This window comes from Neovison vison, chromosome 1, assembly GCF_020171115.1.
Source record: "Neovison vison isolate M4711 chromosome 1, ASM_NN_V1, whole genome shotgun sequence".
NCBI classification, from domain to species: domain Eukaryota; kingdom Metazoa; phylum Chordata; class Mammalia; order Carnivora; family Mustelidae; genus Neogale; species Neogale vison.
In genome coordinates, this window is record NC_058091.1 from 23,885,860 (window position 1) to 23,908,205 (window position 22,346).

At 49.2% G+C, this 22,346-nt stretch overlaps 1 protein-coding gene across 1 annotated transcript; it reads right to left on the reverse strand.

Moving 5' to 3' along the window:
* Positions 1 to 1,960: 1,960 nt before the first annotated feature.
* On the reverse strand, positions 1,961 to 22,129 carry NR2E1 (nuclear receptor subfamily 2 group E member 1). Its single transcript, XM_044244562.1, has 9 exons — positions 22,105 to 22,129; positions 17,263 to 17,408; positions 13,957 to 14,044; positions 12,224 to 12,459; positions 10,802 to 10,948; positions 8,546 to 8,642; positions 8,009 to 8,158; positions 7,648 to 7,753; positions 1,961 to 3,467 (listed from the first exon to the last, which is right to left on the reverse strand). Exons 1-9 carry the CDS (start codon positions 22,127 to 22,129, stop codon positions 3,305 to 3,307), a joined length of 1,158 nt encoding a protein of 385 aa, XP_044100497.1. The 3' UTR covers positions 1,961 to 3,304.
* Positions 22,130 to 22,346: the final 217 nt, after the last annotated feature.

Genomic DNA, 22,346 nt, shown 5'->3' on the forward strand with positions numbered 1-22,346 from the left:
TCCATAAAATGGAATGCTAGGCAGACATTAAAAAGAATGAAGCAGAGCCATGTGTACCCCCAGAAGAGAGAGCCAAACACACAAGAATAATCTGCGGAAACATAGAGGGTTTCCATTTTTATAAAGATTAAGGACGGCAACCACAGTTCACATCTCTGGTCAAGGGGTTCAGTTTCTAGGCTCCTAAATTAGACTGAAAACCCTAAATTCTAAGTGAAATAATTCGGGAGCGTTATTGACTGAGCTCCTGAACTCACCCACTGTTCTTTCTCTTCCCTAACATCAAAGGACAACTAAAAGCAATTCAAACACAAAGATAAGACTGCTCACCTAATTGTCACAGTAAATAAGTAATACTTTTGAAAAGCAACCCTCCCAGATGTAGAAAAACCATGTGTTGAGAAAGAGTCCAGAAGACTGGTTTTTGGCTGCAGAAGTCACTTGGCTAGGCCCACCTCCTCTTGTTTGTGTATTCAAATTCCATACATTAAAATGGTCTAACTTGAACTTGTATGTCCAGAGGCCCCTGTGACACAGCCCCCTCAGCCCCTTAGCACCAGCCCGCAGAGGATACTTGCCTTAAGATCCAGGCAAGCACTGAGGTTCTTAGAGCACTGAAGCCGCAGCCAGCAGAGATCCCCGAATCCCAGAAGAGAGTTTTTAACTCTGGGCTTTTTCAAACATTGAAAGCCAGCTTTGATTCATGCTTACACCCCAGACAGGCAGTTCCATTGGGAATGTGTTCTAGGGCAGGTCCCACGAAACTCACTCCATCTTAACTTTATGGAGATGGTTTTCAATGGATTAAAATAGATTCTGTGTTTGTGACAGATTTTACTACAGGTCGGTGATACCCCTCTGTCCCTCTCCTCAGAAACATCTCAGAAACTTTCTAGCATCTTCTTGGTACCTTTCACCAATGCACACATTCCCAAAGGTAACCACTATTACGGAGTTAGTGTTTATCCTACTCATGTTTGTTTTAAATATTTACAATATATTTATATATCTATAAACATAATCTGGTATTGTTCTGTAGGCTTTAAACTTTACACAAACACCAAGCTCTATGTCTCCTTTGTGATTCACTTCCCACCCACTCACACACTGTAGTTCACAACATGGACCCTTGATGAATACATTGGTTCCAGGCTACTCGTTTTAAATGCATACCTTCTATGGAATACTATATATACCGCAAGTATATATTCTCCACTGGTGCACATTTTCCTCTTCAAACATGAGCAGTATTACAAGGAACGTTCTTACACACATCTTTAAGTACCTTGCTTTTCTCTAAGCCTCGCTTCTCCTCTCTGTGGACTCAGCGCAGGAGTGCCCAGCCGGTTGTACTTCCATACATGCAATCTTTAGGATCAGTTTCACCAAGAGTCGCTAGTCTGCTCCAGGCCCTCACTGGAGCTGTTGCCCAGGGGGACCCCACAGCGCCCTTGGCCTTGGGCACCTCTGATTTCCGCTCCTGGCCGCTGACGTGGGAGCGGCTGGTGGCAGTGGGGTCAGTGCCCTGAGATATGCTGGGAACATCTGAACCCTCTTCCTACTGCTCCTTCCACATCTTACTCACCAATACAGACCTTCATACTCTATCTTTTTTGGTCACTAAATGATTTCAAGTTCCTGGTCAGGACTGAAATGCTAGCAAGAGAGTTAGAGGACTGAGTGAATGAAGACTCTGTTAAGCGTCTTTCTTCTTCACACAGCAATTTTTCTAACAGATGCAATTACATTTGAGAGCTGCAGAGAACGGAATCTTATGTTTTATTTCTTTCTTCATCATTTTACAAATGGGATTCACTGTAAAAAGGAAATTGCCTTTGTGGTTCAGTTCTCCAGGCTGGGGTGCTCCAAGGTTCAATTTCTACACCAGCTGCCACAGCCACCTCAGAGCTGGGGGCAAGAACCAGCCAGGGAGGGAGGCTAAGAAATCAGGGAGCATTCCTTTAAATCCAATATATTTTTATTCTTTGTAAATACAATGAGTACAACCTTTTAACTTCACAAATCAGTTAATTCACTTTGTACAAGAAAAGTTTTACTCATCCTATGATAGTCCAAGTGCTGAATATTTTTCCTCAGTGCTAGTACCTAAGAAATCAAAATGTGAAAAGTACAGCAGCTATTTTAAAATGGTTGTTTCTACATTTCCGTAAGTATAGATTCATACCAAAGGAGCAGCTTATAGTGTAGGACGGTGTGTGTGTGTGTGTGTGTGCGTGTGCATGTGCATGCGTGTGTTCAAGGCTTTACTAGAAACCGGTTTTCGGAAAGGCATTGAAGAGTCTCAGACTGTAGCCATGGATCGATCAAGAAACCTTTTAGCCTTCATCTCCAGTGGTTCCTTCTGGCCTCATGTCTCTGTTCAGCTACTCTGCTGTGACTTGCCGAAACACGAGTTTGGACCCCCATCGCCTTTGGTTTCAGCACTTTGATAACGGGACAGCGATCTCCCTCTGCCTTCACCTCCGCTTTATTTGGTTTTGCTGTTTTTATCCATCCTCCGTCAACTTGCGTTCTTTTTAGTCAAGCTCTTCTATTTTTGAGATGTTATCCAAGCTCAAGTCCTGGTGCGAATCTCATTTTCGTCCACCAGTTCCTTGGACGAGGTTGCCTGGCCTATGGTATTGAAGAGAAGGAGGAGGAGAAGGAGGGAAAGGAGAAGGAGAAGAACAAAAGAGAGAGAAAGGAGAGAAAACAGAGAAAAAACAAGTCTCACGGCATAAGCTACCTTTCATTTACTAACTCAGTCCGGAAGGCCACTTCATGATGTATTACGATAGAAGAAAAACTTTTGATAAAACTTTTGATTGAAAACCTAACCATTATTTTTAAAATAAATTCTCCAACGTAAAATAGTTCTGAAGGCTGCCGTATGATGTTATACACAGAGCTCTATTTGGTTACCCAACTTCATATGCTAAAAAAGAAAAGGAAGTTCTACGGACGGTTCAGGTTTTGAGAGTGCAGCCCGGTCTTCCAGGTAAGAGGCAGGATGGCACGGCCTGCGGCAACCCCCCCAATCTGGCCCCCCTCCCAGGGTGCGGCAGCAAGGAGTTCTCTCAGCTCCGGTGGTCCTGTGACGCCCCCTTTCCTTCCCTGCTGCCTTACCCTAGGGGAGGCAGCAGGTCAAAGCAACTGGAATTGTTTTGCGTCCATTGGCATGTTTTTCTGAAGGCTACACATTCCCACGTTTATGCTTCCTGAAGGGTTTGTTAGTTGAGGCTTGTTCTCCGCGGGTAGAAGTTCATCAGACACTGTCCCATCCTGAAAAGTGGGGACTCAGAGCTTAGATATCACTGGATTTGTACATATCTGAAAGCAGTCTTGTAATGGGCACGTTGCCGATGGTTTTTTTGAAAAACACTTCTTCTATGGTGGATGGACTAATAGAACGTAAAGCTGGCAAAAGCAACAGGAGTTTTCCAAAGCGACAGGGCTGCGTGGGGTATCTGGAAGAGGAGAAGCCATAAAGCAAGGTAAGATCCATTCCTCATGGAAATTCATGTCCCATACTTGAAGACACACCCTCTTCCTGGCTGGGCCTCTGTACTACCCCACCCTCCCTACCTGGAGGCCCCCACAGGTGCTACTGGCCCTGCTCTGCAGGGTGAACAGCCGAGGCAAGAAGAGCCTAAATGACGTGGCCCAAATCACGTGGTGACTGTCTCTACATCAGGCAAAGGGCTTACATTTTTTTGGATGAAAAGTAATTTTTTTTAAAGATCTTATTTATTTATTGACAGACAGAGATCACAAGTAGGCAGAGAGGCAGGCAGAAAGAGAGGAAGGGAAGCAGGCTCCCCGCTGAGCAGAGAGCCCGATGCGGGGCTCGATCCCAGGACCCTGGGATCATGACCTGAGCTGAACGCAAAGACTTAACCTACTGAACCATCCAGGCACCCCTGGATGAAAAGTAATTTTTATTTTTAAAAAAGATTTTACTTATTTGCAAGAGAGGGAGGTGAGAGAGAGAGCACAAGCAGGGTGAGGGGCAGAGAGAGAAGCAGGCTTCCCGCTGAGCAGAAAGTCCGGTTTGGGGCTCGATCCTGGGACCCTGGGATCATGACCTGAGCCAAAGGCAGAGGCTTAACCTACTGAAGCACCCAGGCGCCCCAGAAAAATAATTTTAAGAAACATGGCGCCCAGTTCAGGTCAGATAATACACTGAAGTCTGCCAGGGCAGGAAGTCACCATGCTGCTGAGGATAAAGGGTAGCGCTGACATCCACATTGTCTGATTCACAAGGCTCCTTCCTCAGGCTCGTTTCCTCAGATAAAATGGTTTCCTTTTCTAAGCCATTCTCCAAATTATTATTCAGGCATTACACTTAGTCACTCTCAGGAATAATTCCGTCCTTATTACACTGCAAATTAAAGACTAAGTTCTGTTGGGTGGTATTGCCATCCAACTTTCATGTCAATGAAATTGGCATATAATTAAAGATGTGAGAAATTGCTTAACAATTTCCTCTCTTGATGTCCAACATACGTCTGTGCTCAGATGGGCAAGTTCAATTTTCTGCTGCCCTCAGATGCCTGTAACCTCACCGTGGCCCGGATGCTTCCTCCATTAATTGTTTGCAATCAGCTACCTATGTATTTCTCAAGGAGGGCTCCCTCCTCCACAGCACACCACCCAGAAGACTGAGCTCCAGGGGCACCTGTCAGTAACCAAGCCAGGTTTAACCCCTCCCTGGCCACAGAGGGCTAGAAACTGATAGATACCAAAATTCATTCATAGGAGCTAGGTAGCTGAATGCTGAGTTTAACTGACCAGTAATGTCAGCCTGCAAATAGAATCGAGTCATGATCACTATTGTCTCTTAGCTTTGGGCACCCGGAAATCCCTCTCTTCAACCTGATACTAGGCTGATAATTCTTCCTGGGCCTCTGAGGACCTCATTTGGCTGTTCGGCTGCCCAGCTTCATTATCACCCATGGACAAGGAATGGAAGGGAAGGAACCCCCAGACCCACATCTCCCTTCTACCTGACTCTCTTCAACAGCTCTGCTTCCCCTCCTGGGGTCAGGCTGAGGAGCAAGAACCCTACAGTGGGTGGGAGGCCATGGGATGCCTAGACAAGTCTCCGCCATGTCTGTAGCCCTCACCCAACATGCTGGAATTTTCCCATGGTGAGGAACCACTGTGGGAAGTAGTAACTTCCAGAAAGGATGGATTTTGGAGAATCCATAGACCATTAAATCTTGACTTTCTGCATGGAGATTATCCACTCACCTACTCACCTGTTTCTTTTATTTCCTAGTTAGGAAGGGGCTGGTTAGTCAACAAGGATGAACTGTCTGTTATATGTGGAGTCTTGTACTACCCAGAAACAGTAACAGTGTGTGTGTGTGTGTGTGTGTGTGTGTGTGCGTGCACGCGCGTGTGAGGCAGAGAGAAAGAGTGCCTAACTACTCAATATTATTTTTTAGAATATCTGTGTCCCTGATTTTGTCCATTAGCATAAATAGCGAGAAGCTTTCTTTTCAGGCATAAGTGTTCTGTGTCTGTCACAGATCCGTGTTGTTTGATCTTCAGTTATAACATAGCTTGTGTGAAATGCCAATTCCTAGCCTTTTCCTTATGTCCTAGATAATTAGAGAAGTAGCCTACAGAGCTGAGTTTGCAATTTTTAACAATTAATGTATAATTAGCTCAGTTTGCAATACTGACTTTTCATTTCAATTTCAGATTTTATTTTTCTAGACAGGAAAGTGCTAGAGGAGAATATTCTCTGATTGAAGGAGCTAAGAAATGAGGCGTATGCAGTTTCACCCTATGTATGACTCTAGGTATTAATATTAATTACAGGGCCACCTGGGTGGCTCAGTCAGCGGCGCATCTGACTCTTAGTTTCAGCTCAGGTCATGATCTCAGATGGAGTATGGAGCCTGCTTAGGACTCTCTCTCTCTCCCCCTCCCCCTTCTCTAAAAAAAAAATTTAATTATAGCTATAGCTCATATTGTGAACTAAAAATTCCTTGTCAAAGCAAATGTGTTCCTTCAATAAATAATCTCCTTGTTTTGAGGCTGGGGAGAAGTAGTTATTTGCCATTTTGCTAAAGAAGACTTTTGTTAATTTGTGGTTGCACTCTCTCAGGTCACCCTAGAAGAAACTTCTGGTGGGCCCTGCTCTCTCAGACTCCCCTTCCTGGACTCTGGCACCTCCCACAGCACCTCTGCTGGCTCTCCTCGAAGCCCTTCTCCCCTGCTGAAGGCCTGCCATTCAAGGATCAGCTCACATGTTGTCTTCTTTCCCTCACCAACTAGAACTCGTCTCTCCCACTGCCCACTTTGCCTTTTCTCTCTTCTCTGGTCTGACCTGAATAAACACTTGTGTCTACTGCATGCAGGGATAAGTGTCTTGCACTTTCTGGTGTCCCACCATGCTCACCAGGAGCCCTGCGTGGAGCGAGTACTCAGCAAAGGCTTGCCTGAATCAGTAAGTGGGTGTCACATTCTCATCAGTGTGATGTTCTTTACACCTTAATGACTCTAAATGTCGGAGTCAGTCATGATATACAAGTTAGTTTGTAGTGGGCAAAAAGTGCCCCAATTACGTACTGCTCCATTTTATAATTTTGAACAAAGATGAAGTGTTTACCGTACATTCGGAAATTTAACACGTATTTATAATTTTTAAAAAACAGCACTTTGATTTGAAAGACATGTACCCAGGCACTATCATGCAACAGAGTTTCAGTGATATTCCATGGACAGGAACGGGTTTATTAGTTAGTTTTCAAAGGAGGATTTATGACAAAATAAGCAGCTTCGTAGCAGAAGCTCTGTTCCCCCCCAGTGAATCCAACTGACTTGGGATTTCTCCCACCCCTAGATGAGGAAGGCACCAACGGCCAGAGCCACTCAATTTATGACTCCCAGCACTGTGTCTGTGGGTGATGTTGAGATGATGGAGAAGGTTTCCATGGGCTTCCTTTCAAGGTCAATCTAAGAAGAAATAATCATAAGCAACTCTATTCTATTCTATTCCTCAGATCTATTGCAATCCTAACTTACGAAGCTAGCAGTGTTCTGTGACTCTTTAAAAGTCTTGCCTTTTTTCATTTGAAAATGAAATCAGAGTCTATACACCTCTGGGTGGACTTGTCCACTGGTGGGCCAGGAGGAGCACCGCTGGAGCCCCAGTGGCTGAGAGTTTCTCCAACGAGCCAAGAATAGCCTCCGCCAATGGGCTCTGCTCGGCCGGAAGTGGCCATGACTCAAGACAACTCAGTGGATACCAGTCACCAAAGCCAAACAACAGTCATGACAGGGTTACAGATGGCCTCTCAAGGATGATGCGACCACTCTCTAATAGATCAGCTAACAGATCACAACACTTTGGCCTTCATTTTTGACCCTTCCCCTATCAGGTCCATTTACACAAATGTGGCCAAATGTTTTGATGGATCAGCTTGTTCCGGGTCTGGCAATGCTTTCCCTTTGCTCATCTAATCTGACCGCCTCCTCTCACCCACCTGCGAGGTAAGTAAGGTTCTAACTATATTAGCGGGCGGGCAACAGGATAATTGGTCACAGGATTTGAACTGGCTGACTCGGGCCTTTTCACACATTCACAATGGAAGCGATTTTCTGAAGTACCAGGTCAAGGCAAACAAGGGTCACCTGGTATGGATGTAGCTGTTGAGGGTTAGCTGGGCCTCATCTTGAAGGGCTGCAATGGCGGCAGCATTCCGGAAACTTCTCAGCTCAGAACCACTGTGTGTAGGAACTAGAAACGAAGATGGGAGAAGCTGTGAGAAGCAGCGCAGGAAATGCAGATGGGAAAGCACCTCCCTGGAAATGGCTGGCTGGCTGGAGAACAGGTAGGGCCCCCACCACGGAAAACGGGGCCAGTCCCCGGTATCGGCTCCCTTAAAAAACCATCCCCCCTTTGTGCAATGATCAGTCTGGACCCTGAGGTGGCTGAGTGAGGGAGGTGGCAAGCCCAGGGAAGGAGAAGAGGCGGGGGTCTGCGTCAGCTTACCAGCTTTGAAAGTGACGATGCATTTCAGACAGGCGAATTCGGTAGCATCTAACCGGAGTTGTCTAAATCGGGCCACCACCTCCTGTAAAGCTTGTATTTCAGATATGATCTTGTTCAGCTTCTGGGAATCTGTGTTGTCACCGTTCATGCCTAGAATAGAAATATGGACTAAATGCTCTAATATGAAGGCATTTTCACGATTTAATATTGATTTTTGACAGAATTCTGCATATCAATATCTATTCAATTGTCACTCTAAGATATCTGATTCCATGTAAACCGGCTATATTGTATGAAAGTTAATATAAAATCTTCTCTTGGATGATAACAAACACAGTAATTTGCATTTAAATAACAATGCAAGCAGTCATGAATACAACAAAACAACATTATTTGCATTTAAATATAGATTTATAAATGACAGGTATACTCTATTGTTCAGCAGGAATTTGTTATTCTTTACATGTTGTTCTTTTTTCAGTAATGTATTTTTATGGTAATTTCTACAACAAAGTCATTAAATTGTGCAATTCTTACCAGATACAGCCAGTAGAGTGTTAGCATCAACCGGAATGGCCCATTGTGCTATTCCTAGAACAAACAGTTCTCTCCAAGCATCTTCCAAAAGCATCAGCTGTCATACAATAGATGTATAATATAATATAGTGTGTAATTTATAAATTTATAAACAATTTCAATATGTAAATTTCCATTATTTTAAAAAGTGTTTTAAATGCCTGTCTTGGTAAATTTTCCTCTGAATATTCCAGCTTTTCCTTTATTTTCCACATTTTTCCTTTTTGAAAAGGTGCCTATAGATAAGCACAGGCATCTGAGAGTCAGCCATTCCAATTCCCCAAACTTTGCTTCCTTTGGAAAAGGGTTTACCCTTCTTGGCCTTGCATCTATTCATTCCCGACCACCTAGAAACTTCTCCAGAGACCCAGGCTCTATGAAATGCCACCAGCAGCTCAGCAGGCAGATCCCCTTCATATAAAATGCTGATATTATCAGGGTTGAGGATTACAGACTAAGCGTGCAGATCTGGGCCCCCATCTTCCTAGAGGGTTGGGGGGCTGGGCTGGGAGAGAGAGAGAGAGAGAAAGAGAGATCACTAATTCCCAAGAGGCATGCAGGGAAATCAGGGTGTAATTATGTTAATAGGGTTTTGCTGAGTTTACCTCATCTCACTGCCTGATTTTTCTGAGAATCATAAGTGGACAGCATCAAGGTGCTTGTCATTTTCACTCTAATAAAATGTGCTACTGAATATTTAAAATGAAAATCTGACTCCTTTTCCAAATTAATATACCGGATTCCACTTCATTGTAGTTTGCTTGTTGTTGAAGGGTTTCCACTGAAGGGCTAAGTGGCAGACAGTAAGTAAATTTTGTTTCTATTAACGAGTATACAAATACCTGTTTTCAGAGAAAGCAGCCAGTACACATACGCGTGGGCTCGTGCGCGCACACACATACACACACACACACACACACAACAAATGGTTAGAGTCAACATGCAACTCTGGTCAAAGATAAAACCTAACTATTTTGGAAAAAAGAAATCTGTTTTGAAAAATCTCTCAAAAACCAGTCAGTTCTGGATGATTTATGTGAAAGTATTTCCTTTTGGGAGCTAAGAGCTGAATTGTGAAGGCTTGTAACCGAAATCACAATCAGACCAAAAAGGTTTAATTTTGAAAATGCTTTATTTTTAGTTTTATTGCATTAGGTACAGAAAATAATACTTTAAAATGCAAGGTAAACAATATCTAATTCTCACCATGTCTGAAAGTCCAGGCTATGGAAAAAAGAACATCCCATGCTAGAAGATTAAATGTTTTGAGCACATTGCTAGGTCTCTCCGTAGGAAACATACTTCATATTAAAGGGCACCATTATGCTTTAATTAGGTATAAAATGAATTAAAGAAATAAGCCACTTGCTTTCAAAACTACTTATTAGCCTTTTGAGAAATGTGTCATTAATTTCCATGAATGTACTGGTAACGTCTAATGCTTACGAAGACTTCATTTTCTTTCTTTCCCTTAAGATTAGAAAAATTCTGGCAGACGCTATCCCTGCGATTTCTAACAACAAAATTTCCGGCTTTTAGTAAGATGTAATTTTTAGCAGCATATACTTCTCTTTCTGACTGTCATTTACAACCAGAGAATTATGCACAATGCCCATTTGTTTATAAAATCTCATAAAGGACTTCAAGAAGCAAGGAAGATCCTGGCCTGAGGGAGGTCTGCAAGGCAGCCCATACCCATACATGCTCATCAATTAGTGGTCAAGGCCACAGTGGAAAATACAAAGCTGTGAACATAAAACAATGAGACTAGCTCTGAAAATCTTACAAGCAAATACTATCAACACTTCTGCCAGGTCCAATATTCTTAAGAAACACTGTTTTATTAGCAATTTTACTGTCATTAAAATTTTTTAAATTTGTGATTAAATTTGGTGTTTCAATTAAACTTGAAAAAAAGAGAGCTAATGTTTTTGTCTATTTGTTTTTCATAGACCAGATCCAACTTTCCTGAAATAACATAATTATGCTTCTTAGTAAGGATTCCATAGCTAGATATTTTGAACCCATCGTAGGAAGCTGATAAAAATAGTTTCCTCTTTGCCGTTAAGAACAGACGCCTGGCCTTTGTGATTTATCCAGGTAACCTCCAGGTTCATGAGACTGACCACTGTTGGTTTTTTGGTTTTTTTATTTTGTTTTGGTTTTGTTTTTCCCCCAGTCCCCCTCCCCAAGAGCTCAGTGCCCTCCTGGTCATACCTGGTCCTGCAAAGATAGCGTGGAGAAAGCTGGTACACTCTTAGCCCACTTGATACTCATGAACAGAAGCCTGGCAGCTGATTCACACACGGACTCCGTGGCCACTTCGTACAGATACATCGGGGTCCCATTCACTTCGTGGGGATACTGAGCAGGGAAGAAAGAGAAACACCACAGAGTGAGGAAACCACAGCTTTGCAAGAAGAGCCAACCTTTTAATTTCCTAATTAGACTGGGGAAGGAGATAGGCGTTTGGATGTTCTGCTTAAACACGCAGTTGCCATCGGTAGACAAAAAAAACAAACATCTATATCTATAGAATTTGAGAAATAATAACCATTGGGAAAGGCCCATTTCCACTCTCTGGGGGCCTGTTCTTCCAGAGGGGCATCTGGCTTTTCTATCCCCTGCAGCAAATTTTCCTCCAACTGAGCCAAGTGCCAGGCCTGTCTCCCAATTTAGACAAGAGCTGCTTGCATTTGTGTAAATAAAAATAGATGTGAAAAAAGTATAAATTAATAGGCATCCCAAACACAAATATGCATATGAGTATTTTTAGAAAGGATTAGTATATTATGGAAATATTTCAATTAGACATCTTAATCATTCACAGAGCGTCCCCATTCATAACTGACAACATATTCATAACACTACTTTCCCAAGCTTATTATACACATCAAGGGTAAGAAAGCAATATTAAATATTGTGCTTGTGTGTGTGCCCAGGTGTTTGGCTTCCCTGCAGTTTGGGGCTGCAGCTGGCCCTCCCCTTCCGTGGCCTGGAGTGGGTGCTTTGGGTAGGTACCAGCTGGAAGCCTGGAAGGTAGTCCCTAGGTGGCAGCCTTTTGAAGTGTTCAGGCTGTGGCCCTTCTCAACAGAGACTCAATCCGCAGCCAGCTTCCTCAAACCATCCTAACAGGGTGCGCTCCCCTTGTTGGTTGTTGCTGCATTAGGGACCCTACAGCTTTGCCCCAGAAAAACAGATCCCTGCGATCTGCCACACGGGGACTCCTCTCTGCCAGCTGCAGCCAACTCCTTTTCCCTAAACACAGAAGTGCTCTTCCGGCCTCCAGAAATACCTAGGTTGCCCCTCGGTTCAGCCAGGACTCCACCCCACTTGGCTTTTTTTTTTTTTTTTTTTTTTTAAGGGGCAAATTCCTGGGCCCCACCTCAAACTTGCTGGAAGGGACTCTCTGGGAAATGGGGCAGGGAGTTCACGTGTGTAGCCAGTCCACCAAAATTTGGACACTCCAGGCTTAGGCGGGGAGAGTGGGGGGCCGACAGCTCCCCGCAGAGCCCGACCCAGCACCCCGCGAGGTCGCTCAGTCTTTGGCTCCCCCCATCCTAGCGCCGAAGATTTGGGCGCCCCGCCCCCGCCCTCAGCCAGCCACGGGGCTCCTTTGGGCCCAGCAAGGACACGGACCTTGGGCGTGGGCTGAGCCAGGCTCACGAGAGTCTGCCGCTCCGGGGTGGCGGACACCGCGGCCAGCTCCAAGCCGTGGGGTTCGAGCTGCGTGACTGCGGTGAAGAACGCGGGCGCGGGCAGCGCGGCCGAGGGGAAGTGCGCAGCCGCCCCGTTCTCCTCCTTGTGTCCGCGGAAGTAGAGGGCCACCTGCTTGCGAATGGTGGACGTCCGAGGCCCCCGCTCGTGCTGCACGGCTGCAGAGACAGACAGATGGGCGAATGCCCAGGATCAGAGACTCGACCACACTTAGCCGCTGCCGGGCTCTGGGGCCAAACGCCACGCCTGGGCAGGCAGGGTCACTGGAGAGGTGAAGAGAGGGAGGGACAGGGAATGTGCGGGCGGAGGGCGCTCCGAGGTCGTCTGCCTCTTACACTGCAGGCACGAGAGCCCAGGCTGAGGGGAGAAGCCGGACCCAAGTGTCACGATAATGGCCAAACCTCCAGCAAGACCAGGCCTGTTCTCTGGTCCGTTCAGGGCTCTGCCCCACCCAGAGGAGGTCGCAGAGAAACCGGAGACCCTGGGGGTGGGGAAGCGACAAAGGGGATCAGGAGCCCTGTGCCCAGCCAGGCACTGCCTTCCCTGCACAAGCATTTCCCGGTCAGCCCAATGGTGACTCCCCCCACCTCACCCCCCCCCAAGTGGCGTTTGGCCTCCGAGGGCCTCAGGAGCAAAGGACCCGAGGGAGAGCCCGTCTTGGAGTGTGCTGGAGGAAGGCAGGGGAGATGTGACAATTACCGCCAACAGTTTAAACAAACAAATTAATTCAGGGCAATCTTCCGCTCGCAGAGCTTGACAACTTGTCAATACACGAGTTCAACAGGTTGGACGTTCCCTCCTGCTTCCTGCGCTGCTGAGGAAGGAGCTCTCCCCAGTGGGCTCTGTGCCTCCTGGAGCTGCCACCCGGCCCGGACTGTCGCCAAGGCAAACTCTCTCAGCATCCTATCCTGAGGCCCCATTCCTCCCTCCTGGCCATGACCCCGGCCCCTGGGCCGGCCGGGCCTGGGGCGCCCTCGCCAGGCCACCACCAGGCTGGCACTCAGCCTGCGTTCTCATGCTCTAGCTCTTGCTGCGCGCCTTTAAGGTCCTTCTGAAAGTCAGCTGTGCGAGGCACCCACAGGCGTCTCCCTGCCTCTCCAGCCCCTTTTTGTAGAACCGAGAGAAAAAGCCCAGATCGCCACAATGGCTGTCCTGGTTTTGGAGTCTTGATGAATTAACAAACACAGGCTTGAAATTCCGTGCGCTTGTGTCTCTGCCCTCCCTACTCCAACAGTCCCCTAGTCCCCACAGTCTCCAACCTCGGAGACCATCCAGATTTCGAGATCCTGCGGAAGGCTAACAGGCGTAGGGCTGCAAGGAGAGGTCAGAGGAGGCATTAGGATCCAGGAAATCTGCACGAGTGTCCAGCAGAGTGAGTTCCCCCAGAGTGCTGTCTTCATGGGGGTGGGGGGGTTGCAGGGTGCAAGTTCCCTATGTGGGTATGGACCCTACCCTACCTCTAGAGTTCAGTGGGATGGGGGTAGGGGCTCACGCAGAGAAACAGATAAGACTGAAAGTTGGAGGCCAATTCCCAGCATCTGGAAAGAAGTGCTCTAGAGATGATTTACATGCATTGGAGTGCCATGTATTTTCTGTACATATAATTTACTTACTAGTCAACCAACATTAGAGAAATAAAAAGCTGTACTGATTACCATCTTTGTTCATGTTGACTTCCAAACACTTCTTCAGCCGACACGCCCTGCACTGGTTTCTGTGCGTCTTGTCCACCGGGCAGCCTCCCTAGAACAGAGCACAGAAGGTCAGAGGCCCCCAGGGCCTTTAGACTGGAGATGTGAACGCCGTTTTGGGGGAAACGTGGAGGGGGGAATGGACCCTGCCACCCATCTGGGAGCTGCAAGCCTGGGGCCCCAAAACTCGAAGGCCTTGGGCATGAACAGGGCTAGGTAGGAAGACGGCCGGGATTTCTGGGGCTACTTCAAAAGGAACAGCCCCCAACCTTGTGAAAGTGGACAAGGAGGAAGAGTCCTTCCCCAAGCAGGCGAAGGGTCAAAGCGCCTGGATTGCCTGACTTTGCAGCATTGGGAGGACAAGCTCTAGAGAGGAGCTTCCGCCAGGCTCAGAGGTGGTGGAACAGGGCCGAGACGTTTCAGGACCGAAGACAGCGACCGGACCCAGAGAAGGTGGATCAGCCAGGATCCCCTCCACCCCACCCCTCCTGCCAACTATTCTTTCCACCTTCAGGTTTCGAGTCTACCTCTTTCTGTCACTTTGGGGCGGGGGGGGGGGACATTTATTTGTCGGATACATATTTCCCATTTAGTCTTCACTCTCCTGTTTTCCTCACTCTTGGCTTTGTACTTGAAGCCATCCTTCTAACCAGCATGTTAACGTTGTCTTAAAGACTGGGCTCAGCCCAGATTGACGGAAACACAGCCATTCCTGGAAGGTGAGGCAGGAGCCAGAGTGGTTAGCAGGGCAAGGCCTCCAGAGGTGAGGATGAGAAGGGAAGAGCCCAAGGCCTGGGCAAAATCTTGAAGTGTTCACTATGTAAATTTGACCAAGAAGATAATGTCATGGGCTGTCTGACAAAATGATAATATGGACTGAGAATATTAGCATGGTACCTGAGGGGGGGTGTGCGGAGAGCTAATTACTGCCTTAGAAATATTTATTTGAGAAGCACGAAAATGTTTTACCTAATGCAATTTTCGGGAAAAAATACAGGCTATTACAAGAGGAAATTTACAGAGAAAGTTTCTTATGGAATTCATTCACTGTTAAGTGTTATTACTGAGGGAACATATACACATAGATAGATAAAGAGTCATATCTACACATATACTTTACACACCAAAAATATATAAGTTTGGTGCTCTCCTGTATTTATATGACTTGCAACTGTTACAAGTACCGGGGGAATAAAGAGAATAAAATAAATGTATTTTTATTTTCCTTCATAATCTAAAAAACTCATGTAGTGCGAATTGTGGGTAGGCACATTTTCTGAAATAGCCCTTAAGAAAAAAATGACACACTTGAATACACTTTTTTAAAAATGAGATCCCACCCTTCTGATTTAAAATATGTTGAGGTATTTAAAATAAAGACAGCGCAGAGGTTTGTAACAATTTCTCTATGTCCTCATTACTGTTAATAACAAATTGGAACATTATTTATCTAATCTTAGAATACAAGAGATAAAAGAAATAATTTTTGCTTTCCAAATGAATTCTTCAGGGCATCTTTGCTGACCAGTGTGATAGCTCGATGTAAAGAGGGTTAAAGAACTTGTTATTAATTGCAATCGTATGTCTATCCTCAAATGTTATCTTCCTAGTATTCTGATAAACAAGCTAATGCAAAATGGAAGCCTTCACTTGTTCTTAGGAGCGTCTTCAAATCAGATCAAATGTGTATAAATATCCAAAGCTTGAGAGAAAGATGAGTGCTTGAGCTCAGCCCATTTATTCTCTCGGCAAGGAGAGGACACCAAGCCTGATGAGTCTATTATCAGTCCTTTACAAGGACTTGGACTGACATCAATATGTTCCAACTGATAGCCAACCCCTTTGAAAATATCAAGCATTAACATCTGAGATTTTGATTTCCTAATTCTGTGCATTGCATAAAATTAAAAGGTAATTTAAGTAGAAGCCTGCTCAAATCTGATAACCCACAGTAATACCCCATTCCTATGGGGCTATAGGGATACAGTCCTGCCTGAGTATAATGTGATGTGTCCATATGGTGAGCCAGAGCTGTGTGCCCAGTTAAACGGGTACCAGGGTTGGAGTTCAAAATAACTTATCCAAATGTAAGTATCTTCTTGTTCTTGTTGATAATCCAAATCTGGGATATTGACATGAGCAGACATAGCTTTAGAAAAAGAATACTTCGCTAGCTCCAGACAATGTGTGTGTGTGTGTGGATACCATAAATATTAATTAGTGGAGGTATTTTACCATTTTGGTTACCAAAGGATGATTCTGACTAATATACTCTCCTGGGTCTTCTTGGGAGTCAAGGTGTTGGCTCTGTGCTGAGGGTCTGTGTGCCTGGCTGAGGAGAAGTCAATGTGGGACCAAAAGGCTGATCTCCCTCAAATGGGCCTATTACTGAGCTGGAAACTGAGTCAGGGGGTCCTACTTGTTCTCTCAGGAAGCTCTGCCTCACTCTCAGCCCATGCTCTAACTCCCTTGTATTTTCGAGGCAGTTCTGCCTGCTCCATCCCAAGACACAACCAACCAGGCCCTTCTCAGCAGCAAAAGAGAAGAAGATACGGGAGCCTTGGAGAGGATTCCAGGTACCCCTTCCTTGAGAACCTTCTCTTCTTGCTCACTCTGCCCTTTCCTGACAAGGCAGAGCTGAAGTCTCATGGAGGCTGCAGCCCCCCTGCTCCCTTCAGAGCGGTCCTGCTTCTCCCAAGTGGAGAGGACAAAGCCCTTCCCGCAGCAAGTCCTGTGTTCCAGGTGGCCACACTCCTCTCAGGTGTGCCTGGGATGGATGCCTTGTGCCTTTTACTTCCACCATGGCAGGCAGTGGTCAGGGCACTGAGCTTGGGCTGCGGCTTGGGGGCAGAGGCGGGGTAGGGTACAGGCAACACAGCACAGCCTTTTCTCCAGCTTGCAACGTGTGGTTTGGATTCTAAAGTTCCTTAGGTTCCCTGGGCTGGATTTAAAGCCACCGGGGGTGGGACCTACCCAGTGTCAAAGTGTGTGAGAGGATTACAGAAAGCGGGGTGGGTGGGTGTGTGTGCGCGAGGAGGAACCCGGATTTCAGATGTGCCCCTGCAAACTCTTGTATCTGCCCTTACCTCTTCCCGCCTTTCCCACGCGGAAGGGCCTCTGAGAGCTGAGGCGGGAAGGAGGGGAGAGGAAGGGAGAGGTCAGGACTCGGTCTCTCCTCAGCAGCTTGGAAACCCGGAGGAGGCCTTGGCACAAACAAAAGAGGGGGAGGCAGCCGAGGGGAGCCGGGCAGTGCAGCCCTGGCCGAGGTACCTGGTTTCCAGATTTGCAGACATACGTCCTATTCCGCCGGATACTCCGTTTGAAAAACCCCGAGCAGCCGTCGCAGGCGTAGACCCCGTAGTGTTTCCCCGAGCTGCGGTCGCCACACACTTTACAGGGGATATCTAAAATACGGCCTGAGATCGCAGGGAAGACAGGGTAGGGGGAAGGGACGAGAGGGAGAGGAGGGCGGAGAAGAGGGAGGCAAGGGGAGCCGGAGAGAGAGATGCTAAGCAATCTGACCTCTGAAGGGATTAGCACCGAAGCTGCGGTAAAAGCAAATAATGAAGTGATTTTATAGCCAAACTTTTTTTCCTTGAGCAAGTGTCAGTTTCCTACAATGAGCATTATTCATGCACCGCTACATGTATTTGGGTCTCTTCTAATCGCCGAGACCCATTTTGGAATAAAAGATTACAGCAAGCCCGGGCGGCAGCACGGCCCGCCGCTGCCTTTCTGCTCCGCGGAAAGTTTGGCCGCCTCCCTCCCCCGCTCTCGCATTTAACAGAGAAAGTTGTTAGCGCGCGAGGAGACAAACTTGAAATGTAAAAGGGGAAAGAAGAAAAACAAACACGGCTGGAACCGGGGATGGCAGCTGGAAGGCAATCGAGTTTTCTCTGAGCTGCCGGGCGGTTGTTATTATTAGGATTATTATTGTAATGCTAATACTAGGATTATTAATGATAATAAGGGTAGTGGTAATTGCCCAACTTTCGCTTTACCTATTTTAAAAAATGCTTAGTGGATCGCTTTTGAGAAATTATTTCTTTTAGAAAAAAAAAAAAAAAACATTTTCCCCCCAAAGTAACTAGCACCGGGCTGGGCAAATGAGGGAGTGGCGCGTGCGCGGTTCCTTCCCAGGTTAGCGCGGGACAGCCACCCCTTCTCCCTCCGCACTTCAAGTTCTTGCGCAGAGACCCACCCCCTCACACTGGATCCCGGGTGGGTCCCTTCCTGCCTGTTTTTCCTCCGCCGTGGAAGGGTGATGTTTTAAAGGACCTAGCTGGTTTCTCTAGACTGCCCGTGTCCACCCCTGGTGGCCTCGACGGTCGCCTGGCTTAAGAGAACTTTTCTTGGAATCCCCTCAAGCCCGGAGCGGCTACGGACGGACCTTGGAGGAACGTTCGGGGGAGGTGGTGTTCCAACATTCCGGGGGAGGGAACTCTTTTGCTCTTAAGGTTCAAGAGTCCAACCAGCCCGAAGCCATTCATAGGGGCTTAGAAATCTTTATTCTTGCAAACAAAGTATTAAAGTACTTACACTTGGATAATAGTAATGACGGTGGTAATAATTAACTTATTTACATTGAATTTTCCCCTCGCGACTCCACCCAAGGCCTCCAGTCTGGGCCCGAAAGGCCTCCTCGGTGAACCTGGACAGTTGCTGTCCCGAGCCCTCAGGTTGGGGAACGCTACCAGGCTGGGGTGCAGGGCGGCGAGTCAGACCACCCGGCCAGGGTAATAGAGGAAGAGAGGGTGCCACGTGGGGAGGGCCTCGAGGTCTCAGAAGTGGAAACTTGCTCGTGGATTCCGAGGCGTCCTGGCGGGCGGGGATCCCTCCCTGAGCAAGGCCTTGGAGGAGCTGCGGGGGGCCGGGAAGGAGGGGGGCGTGGAGAGCCCAGCGGCCAGGGTGGGGGTGGGGGTTCGATAACGACCAAGCTCGGCCGGGGTAATTACAACCCCGCCATAGCACCTGCCTATAGAGCCACCAGTGACCCGTCAAAAAGAGTAGCATGGGAATTCAGACGGCGACAAAGGCCGGTGGGGGAGGCGCGCAGCGGAGCGACCACCGCCTTGGAGCCCCTTTTGCCGTAGGGTGGGGAGGAGAGGCTGTGCTTGGTGGGGGGAGGAAGCCGCTGGAGAGAGCCAGGCAAAGCCACGGCGGGGCTTGTCCCTCACCCCCTTGGGCCTGTCACCGTGCCCATGGGAACTCACAGGCGCCCAGGAGCCGGGGACGGGAGCTCTGCGGCATCGCACTCCCACTGGAAACAGCAAACTTGGTTTCCTTATTTTGCAACCATCCTTCCCAGCATGACACGCGCCCTCTGGCTGAGCTGGGGTCCATGTTTGGGATTCAGCAGTCCTGTCGCCCCAGCTGTCCTCTTCCCGGTGGCACTTTGGATGATGCCAAGATGAGCGCGCAGGAGCAGCAGTGGTGGTATTTCTCCCCCTCTTCCGCACCCCCCCTTCCCAACCAGACAGGAGCACAGGGATACACCACATCTCTGGAGAACCTCATGGGGCGCAGGGAGGACCGGTGCGGGGCGGGTCACCCCTCTCCAGCTGGGGGCCGGGGTCGGGGCTCCTCGACAGTCGCCCGGCAGGGCCACCACCGCTGCGGGTGGGTCCTGCCTCGGCGCAGACTTCTGGGCCTCGGCTCCCGGGGCAGATTAGAGGCAGGCCGACTGGCCCGGGGCGGGGCCCAGGAGGGAGAGACGCGAAAATTCCGGGGCAGAGCGGGTCTGAGCCTCAGACTCCGCCACCCAGCCACGTTAAGGTGACTTGGGGTCACGAGACAAGCTGGTTGACCCCGTTGCAAAGCTCCTCTCATTTAGCAAACCGAGCGAGCTCCGACGTGAGGCAGGCGGGAGTTTCCTGAGGCTGGAAAACCGTTCTTAACTTCCCTGCCAGGGGGTCCCCTCGGGGCTTTTTGTGTGTCATAATTGCCTAAAGATATATGGCAGCTTCGATTACTGTAATTACCATCAGAGGCTGTTGAAAGAAGTTAGTCTGGGCTGCAGGGGTGACTGGCCGGGGTCTTGTTACCACCCAGGCGGGGCTCCCGGGTGACATCGCTCTGCCCTCCAGCTGTGCGAAACCCAGCGAGGCGGGGGCTGCAGACCTCGCGGACCGGCTCGGTCCTGACCTCGCCCGCTGCGCGCCGACCTCCTCGCCGCCTGGGGCCCGAGGGCCTCAGTTTTCGGGCCCGGCTGCCGCCACCTGTCTGGAGAAGGCCGGGATGCAGCGGCGCGGCGGGCGGGGGCAACCTTCCTGCGGGCCTGAGGAACTGCCACCGCAGCGGCGGAAACCTCCTCCAGGTCTCAGGCTTCCGAGGGCGAACTCAGGCTCTTGGGGAGTTGGGGAGCTCCCAAGTTTCCCCAGCATGTCATCCAGCCTTTTCTTCCTGAGTGCCGACGGCTCGCCTGAGTCCCCGTCCACCGCACGCGGGTGCGGGCCCCAGCGAACCGAGCTTCCCGCTGGGCCCTTCCCTCTCTTCCGAGGCCTCATTTTTTCAAGTATCCCCACACACAGCAACCCCGGGGCTCCGCACCCCAAGTGGGCGAAGGACTCCGAGGCTCCTTACTTCTAGGGAAGGAGGCGAGGGCCTGTCACGGAGAGGTAGCAAGGAGGCCTGTGGAAGGCCGCGGGCTCTGGTTTCTGCAACTGGGGCTCAGAATGCAGCAGGAAAGGTTTCCTTCTGCACCTCTTGGGAAGGACCTCACACGCCAGAACACGGGCTGCAAAAAGCGAGCCCACCTCGCTTCCCAGAGACTAGAGCAGCAAGGGCCAGCGTAGGCCCGAAGCTATCTGGAATGCCAGGCCTCCTCAAGGGTTGGCTCCGATTTGGGCGGCCGCAAAGTTTCCATCTCTCTTCCCTCTACCCTACTTTTTAACATTCTCCTTTTCTCTTTTTGGTTCACATTCACTTTACTTGAATTTTTAAAATGGTAACACCCAAACCAGAGCAAACGTTTAAACGTTAATTGCTTCCCACTTCTGTGGGACTTCAGCATCAGTGCCCAGAAGTATCTTGGATTCTCCCAACTTTCAAAGACTCAGGACAATGAGGGCGAGTGAGGGGAGGGGGTGTTTGAGGAAAGCACGGAGTGTCCAAAATGCTATGGGCGAAGGCAACAAGGGCGGTTAGAGAACTCCGGGGCCGTGGGGACTGCGACAGGGGCCACCCCAGCCGTGGGCCCTGGAAAAGGCAGCCCCCGGCCACCGGAAGGCGGGAACTGAAATGCCCCCGGGGAGATCCAAGCCTTGCGGCAATGCCCGCCCAACGCCGGCTCGGGCCTCCACATTCTCGGGTTCCGCGGGCACTGGGCCGGCAGATGCCCTCGCGCGCACACTTAACCCCGCACTCCGGCGTCTAGGGGCAGTTAGAGATCAGCCGGGGCTCGGCATCCTCAAGGGGAGCCACCAGCTAGGCAAGTTTGAGGAAGGAGAGAAGCGCGCGAAGGGAACAGGCCTGCCTCTGCCGAGCTCTGATCGAAAAATCCTTGGGATTAGGGATTTGGTCCCCTCTTTGCTAGAGCGGTTCGCCATACTTTAAATTCCCCAGTTATGACCTACGCGGATTTAGGATTAAGGAAAATGTGACTTTTAAGTTGTTTCTGCTTCCCAGTTTGCAGGATTATTTGAAATAGCTAGAAACGGGGTGCAAAGCATTCCATTCAAATCCGCTTTGCGCAGAGTTGCTTTTGCGCGCTGGAGCTCAGAGTTTTGAGCGAGCGCGTTATTGTGCTGCCGCCTGGAGCTGCGGCCTAGTTCCCGCCCCTGTCGCCCCCCATTTCCCCGCACCTGGCGGCCAAGCGGAGACAACTCGCGCGACTGGTGGGCTGCTTGGGTCTCAACCTTCCTACCCTACCAGGGCGGGGGTGGGGAGGCGGCAGGGGGAATCCAACAATCCAGAGGTAACGAAATTCTTCTTCCCTCGCCACGAAACATTCCGACTCACGGTCTACAAGAAGCTGGGCCAAAGCGCACACGCCGCCGGAGTCCCTTTCCCCGGCGCGGAGCTGCAGCGCTCGGAGCAGGACCTCCCCGGCCTCCCCTCCCACCCACCCCAGGCTGCGCTGCTGAGCCCCGCGGCGGCCCCAAAGGTACCCACTTGTTGATCCGGCCGGCTTGCTCATGCTGGCTGTCCCCGGGCGGAGCGGTTGGTGGGCGCTGCCCGAGTCCCGGCCGGCAGCGCCCGCCTCGCCGCCGGGCGCCGCCGCTCTCCAGCCGCCCTCCAGCCTGCAGGCTCCCGGGCCGGACAGGTGGGTGTCGGTTGCGCGCTGCGCTGCTCCCTGGGCACTCAGAATTCGTTCCACGGTGGGAATTTAAGCATCCTCAAGTTTCTTCCCGGCT

What these genes read in the sequence shown, in the direction of transcription:
- NR2E1 (XM_044244562.1), bottom strand. Translation starts at nt 22,129, where the DNA reads ATGAGCAAGCCGGCCGGATCAACAA. An exon ending in CGCTATCTTTGCAGGACCAG is followed by an intron (nt 8,643 to 10,801) that starts GTATGACCAGGA and finishes ATTGTATGACAG; the next exon opens with CTGATGCTTTTGGAAGATGC. An exon ending in AACAGCTACATCCATACCAG is followed by an intron (nt 3,468 to 7,647) that starts GTGACCCTTGTT and finishes CTCCTCTTCCAG; the next exon opens with ATACCCCACGCAGCCCTGTC.